The sequence below is a fragment of the Mustela putorius genome, unplaced genomic scaffold (genome assembly GCF_011764305.1).
Source record: "Mustela putorius furo isolate JIRA1106 unplaced genomic scaffold, ASM1176430v1.1 tig00003962_pilon_pilon_pilon, whole genome shotgun sequence".
Taxonomy (NCBI): Eukaryota; Metazoa; Chordata; class Mammalia; order Carnivora; family Mustelidae; genus Mustela; species Mustela putorius.
Window position 1 is genome coordinate 19,400,831 of NW_025422106.1, and position 6,000 is coordinate 19,406,830.

Genomic DNA, 6,000 nt, shown 5'->3' on the forward strand with positions numbered 1-6,000 from the left:
TTTTTTTTTTTTGTAATTGTTGTGGACATTCATTCATTCAGCCAACATAGAAAGAACCCCTTTATCTATCTGGGTCACTTGAGAAAACACAAGGCTTGCCCACAAGCAGAAGCAAAAGGTTGGCTAAAGGAGTCCATTCTTTCAGGTGTGATAATAGTTCGGCAATGTCACGGCAGGGAGTGCCTTGAGCTGGATTTGGTTTTCCTGCATGATGGGGGGTAGGACAGAGGCAGGTGGTCTGACACTCTGCTTGGGTTATATACTCTGAACGTGACTTAAGGAGTGAGGCAGAGAGGTGCGAAGTAAGCTTATATCAGGAGCCCTACTGGCCCAGAGTCCCAGCCATCACAACCGGGGCGCTCTGCCAAACTTTTCAGTGCTAAGTGCCAGGACAGTGTTAGAGCCCTTGGTCCAGAGGAGCTAGTAGTCAGTATCCTGGGGATTCCAAATGTTGGCAGTGTGGGTCTGTGTCCCTCTCCTGCCTCTACGGCCTGAGTGGTCTGGTCAAGCCTCTGATTTTGTCCCTATGTGCTTTTCCTGTGGATGGGGGTGAATATTAGACAGGTACTATACCTGCTTGGGTCACAGGCTGGCAAAGAGATGGGCTGGCTCCTAGGTACGGGTCCAGTAATAATGGAGATGACATTCTCAAACAGATTCATGCTCGTTCTGTGGAAAAGCCTAGAATGTATTATATATAAATGTAGAGCTTTCTAGATGACCTTGAAGAAATCACTTCCCTCTCTCTGCCTGCTTCTGTGGCTGTGAAATAAGAGGACTGGTGGTCATTTTCATTCCTATCAGCCTGCGATTCCAAACTGGTAACCTTTGTCCCCAAGAATGGGTTTGGACCCTTCGTGTTTGCTTATAAATACTCTGGTTTTGTTTCTTAATTTGCAACCTCATTTTATGTGCAAGGTTAGAGGGGCTGTGAGGGAAAGAAAAGTACCTACCACTGCCTAGTTAGCTTCATTCTAAATTCTACATCATGGTATTTGAGTGTCAAAGATGATTGAATGAGGGCAGAAATACCCAAGATCTCGCAGTGCTTTAGAGAACTCCTATTTATCCTCCAGAGCCCAGCCACGATGTCACCTCTTCAGGGAAGACTTCCCCACACCTCCAAATAGGGACTTCTTTTATGCTGGGGCACCATCTCTGCACCAGGTGTTAAAAACCCAGATATGAGTGAGACACTGTCCCAGCCCTAAGGGGTCTCCCAATCCTGGTGTGAGATATACAGAGAGGTCCTAGACAAGAAGCTGAGTCACTCATTACCTGGGGGAATCAGAGGTTTCTCAAAGGAGGGGATACCTGAGTCTTGGCAAAGAGCTGAACCTGACTCTGATCCAGTGTCCGGACATTGCTGCTATTTTGCAGGACATACAATGACAGAGGAACTTGGTTAACGTCACCAAAAGTTTGCAGCTGGCAAAGTCTAGGCTATGGGAAACCCTACAGGTCAAACAGGGCAGCTTCCTTCAATGATACATTGCAAGGAAATGAAAGGGAAGGAAGATAATCCCAATGACTGAAAAGAAAAAACAGCTTAAGAGATAATCAATTTGAAAGATGAACAAATTCAAACTATAGGGTATAAAGAAGCATAACGAGGTGATATGTAAAAATGCAAGGAAGTGATTACTATACAAGGAGGGAGTATGGTGGCTTCAGGCTGTGGGGGGCTGTGATTGGGAGGGGCATATAAAAGAGGTTTCTAAGGTGTCTGGCAAAATTCTCTGACCTGAGTGGTATTCTTCTTACATAATTCATTAAGACATTGACCTATATGTGTGGCTTTCGAATCTGTTTTATTGTACAATAAAAGATTTAAAAATATCTCTCTCCAGGCTGGAATATTGGATTCAAACTGACAGCAGGAGGCAAAACAAATTCTGCTTGCCAAATTCTGCTTTTAAGTTAAATAATATTCATGTTCGGGAAGGAAGAGGCCTGACCTAAAGTAGTGTATATTTTTAAAAAATATCCTGGAGGTTTTAGCTGCCCACAAATGGCCGTCTGCCTACATGGCTCTCAAAGTGGAGAGCCAGAGGCCCTGTGTTCTGTTCTAGAACCTGGGGGGAGCATATAGGAGGAGGTCTGAGCAAGGGGAAACTGGCAGTCAATGAAACTATCTCTGGAGTAGCTTATCACAATTAAAGAAGGGGACAGACAGACTACAGGGTATCAGGAATGGGCACCATGGTGGGGACTGACTGTAACTCTGCATGGGGAACCCAGAGTCAGATAAATCTCCTCATGAGGTCAAGATCACCAGGCCCCACTGTGAAAGAGACTCTTATTTTCCACCATCTCGGCAGCCACGAGGGTGGGACAGCTCCAGGTCCCATTGCTTCTCTCCAAGATCTGGGCTCTGAGCAGAAACCAAATTTCAGGCCACAAAGTAGGTAGGAAACATCCCTTTCAACTTTCTAAGTTTGCAACTAAGAAAGTTGAAGCCCAGGGTATGCCAGTGATTTACTGGAGGTCATGCCATAAACTCAACATAGGTATCTCTTTCTGCCTGGGCCCTCACTTTGTAAGCCAATCACCTACCTACAGCCCGCAGAGGTGAATGTAGATATCTTTGGGCCTTCAAAGGTAACCTTGAGACCTCTATTCCCATGCTCATCCTGGTACGTGGATCTGTCCCTTCTTTACTTCCATCTTCCTTTAAGGTGGAATCTGTATTTGACCCTTGTCTTTGGCCCTTTATCTTTGGGGGCTCATGTTTCTTCCCATATCTGTAGGCTGACCTATGTACCTTGACCTTCTTGTATTAATTTTGCCTTAGTTATCGCCTGCCCTTGCAGGGTGAAATTCTCTGCTCCAGCTACTATAGAAAACCCAATGTCTAACCTTGGAGTTCTTTTCATCAGGAATCCAATTTAAGGGATAAGACTCAAGGCACTATCCAATAGTTTGGGACCTTTCTTCTTCCTACTTCTGAATATCTGCAATCTGTCTCAGTTTGTATTTACTAACGATTCCATGAAAACACTGAGTCCCTAGCTCAGCATTCTCTTCAAAAGCCATTTCTTCCATTTATTGGCATCTTAGGGAAAAGATCAATATATTTCCCTACTCCCTGAGCCCCACATCCTGTCTTCTGGTAACTCTAGACACCACCTCAGAGACTCTATTGACATTCAAACCACTCGAAGCTCCTCATGGTCAACTGTGCAGTGGGGCCCCTGAAGGTAATGTGATTTAGGGTCACATTAATAGAAGTATGGGATGCAGAATGAGAGAGGCAAAGTTCCACTCATGAAACTATGTCTGGAGTAGTATTTTCAGTGCTGAGGATCATAACTGAAGAAGGGGACAGAACGACTAAAGCAATTCAGGAATGAGAGGCTCTCGACATCATGTCATATTACATGGGGTTGTTTATCCTAGCGATGACCTGGGAGTGTCATAACCGGCTAGGGGCCAGATCTGAAGGATCACACAGGTAGGCACCAGACTCAAACTGTCAGTTCACAGGGCCTGGGAAAGAACTAAGCGCCCATTAGCTGAGCGATGCATTGGCTTTCTAGACAAGAACACAAGCATTGAGCACAGGTGGATAACTCACCTTACGAGCAACACACAGAAACCAGAAAACACCGCTCTAGAAATTCCAACGTCCTTTCTGGAAGGTTCTCCCACCCTTAACACACGCAAACCCAGCGACAGAGGACCGCCCCACCCCCGCCGGCGACAGCAGTGCTTAGCGTGGGTCCTTCCCCTGGGGCCTCGGTGTTCCCACTGGTATCACAGGGATCCCAGAAGAGACCCGGGCAGCGTTGCGGTGGCAGGGTGAGTGGGGCTGCTGCAGGGGAGCGGGGTGGGGACGAGGGGAGGGACGGGTACGAGATGCCGGTCCTGCCAGCGAAGCGCAGCGTGGCAGGGACCTCGCAGGTCCACCAGTAGTCTGGCGAGCCCCGGCGCTCTGGCCCGGCCTGCACCGGTGACTGCGCAGCCTGGGGGAGGGGAGAGACCGCGGACGCCCACAGAAGCCGAAAAGTAAAAAACGCCACGCAGTTAAGGGACGGCGCACATGGGGACATCAGAGACCCCACCGCCAAACCCCAACCTCATGCCCCAGGCACGGACGGGGTTCGAACCCGCGATCTTCGGTTTACGAGACCGACGCCTTACCACTTGGCCACCGCGCCTGACAGCCGAGCGAGCGGTGAAAGCTCTCAGTGGAGGGTAGGCGGCGCAGGCGCGGGAAGGGCAGCGCCCCGCCTCCGGCCCCGCCCGCCCCTCTAGACCCGCCCGCCGAGACCTGGCTCGGCCGGACGCTGGACCCGCTGAGGGCCGGCTCAGGGCGGAGGCCAGGCGGCCGCTTCCGGCCCGAGGCGGGACCCGAACTCGTGGCTCGCCGGCCCGGCCCCGCCCAACTCCCGCGTCCCCGGGTGAGCCGGGGCAGAGGCCCGCCGGGGGATTCGCTAGGGAGCCCAAAGGGAGAAAAACCACGACCCGCGCCTGGTACGACGCGAGCGGAGGCGGAGACCGCGGCCGCCAGCGAGCCAGAGCCGGGCGACCGCGTGCCGCCGTGTGACCTTGGCCGGGTCTTTTCCGAGCGGTCTGCAGGTTACGCGGGCAGCGCCGAGCCCCCCCACCCCGCACCCCAGGAGCCGAGGCGGGGCAAGAAAGGCGGTGCAGGCAAGGACGGGACCTGCCGTGGAGAAACTTGCAAGGGAGCCGAGAGGGATGAGGGCCACGCTCCTGGGGCGAGGGGAGGGGACCTTTCCACGCTGACCTCGCAGGAGCGGTGGCCTGCGTCGGGGAAAGCCTTCCCCGGCCTGTTCCCGTCCGCCCCTGCCCTCCCAGCCCTGGGACGGGAGACTCCGCGCAAATCTCCGGTTAGACAAGATGGCCTTGCCCAGGAGGGTCCGGCGGAGATGCCCCCAGGCATGTTCGCGGACACAGTGCTAATAATGGGAATGAACAAGGGGAGGCCACCTGGGTGGAGGAAGCCGGTAGTCTGTCCTGCCGGGGAACAGTGGGTTACTTATTAAAAGGACTGATCTCGATTCAAAGGGATGATGGTCAGCGAAGGTAGTGCGCAGAAGCACGTGTGATTTTAAAAAGCAGGATAGAGGACAATACTAACCATTGATTAAAGAAAAAGACGTACAAAGTAGGTAAGAGTAAAATATAAAGGAGACTGGGGATAGGAACTTTGCTGGTGATGTTTGGTTTCTTTTCTGTAAAAGGCAAAAAGCTGAAATGGTGGGAATATGGGTGATTATGATACTGTATACTTTTTCGTAGATCTTGCGTTTTGCTCATTTTTTTTTTTTTTTTAAAGGAAATTAGATCCCTCTGTCCTCGTCTGACCTGTGGCCATAGCGTCTGTTCCAGGAGAGGTGGGTGGGAGAAGAGCCCTTTCCCCGGGGCAGGACGTGACCAACTGCCTGCCTCCAGCCCTGCTCCAGGCCAGCACCCCAGGTGGGGTGGGGGGGCAGGACACAAAGCAGACCAATGGCACCATTGCTCACCTGGCCACCGTCACTGCCAAAGTCATTCTTGCTTATTTATAGAACTTTTTAAAAAGTATAGATTGTGGAGATTGGGGGAAACCCAGGAAAGCGGTTTTTGTGTGGGCTAAAAAACATAGTTTACCATCTTGACCACTTAAAAATGTAGTGTCTGCTCTCTGGACATCGTTGTGCAACAAATGGAAGGTTTATGGAAACTCGGCCCACTCTCTTCTGCAGTCTCTGCCCCGCCCCTGGCAGCCACCCTTCTACTTAACTGTGTTTCAGAGTTGCATAGCAGGTGGAGTCCTACCATACTCCTCTTTTTGTTCTTGGCTTATTTCACTTAGCATAATGTGCTTAGGGTTCACCCATATTGTCACATGACATGATTTCTTTCTTTCTTTCTTTCTTTTTTTAAAGCTTGCTATTTCATTGTATTTTTTAAATAACATTCATCCCTCAATGAACATGTAGTTTACTTTGACCTCTTTGCTATCGTGAATTGTGCTGCAGTGGACAGGGGTAT

At 50.5% G+C, this 6,000-nt stretch overlaps 1 protein-coding gene and 1 non-coding gene across 2 annotated transcripts in view; both read right to left on the reverse strand.

The window, feature by feature from the left end:
• LOC101690806 (collagen alpha-2(I) chain-like) overlaps positions 1-5,341 on the reverse strand; it is a 28,592-nt gene extending 23,251 nt beyond the window's left edge. The window contains exons 1-3 of the mRNA XM_045070295.1: positions 5,332-5,341; positions 4,144-4,436; positions 3,856-3,965 (exon numbers count right to left, since the gene is read on the reverse strand). Of these exons, the coding sequence (XP_044926230.1) occupies positions 3,856-3,965; positions 4,144-4,436; positions 5,332-5,341 (413 nt within the window). The remainder of the gene's footprint in view (positions 1-3,855; positions 3,966-4,143; positions 4,437-5,331) is intronic.
• TRNAT-CGU lies at positions 4,089-4,160 on the reverse strand. The gene has a single exon. It is a non-coding gene; the product is annotated as a tRNA-Thr (tRNA).
• Positions 5,342-6,000: the final 659 nt, after the last annotated feature.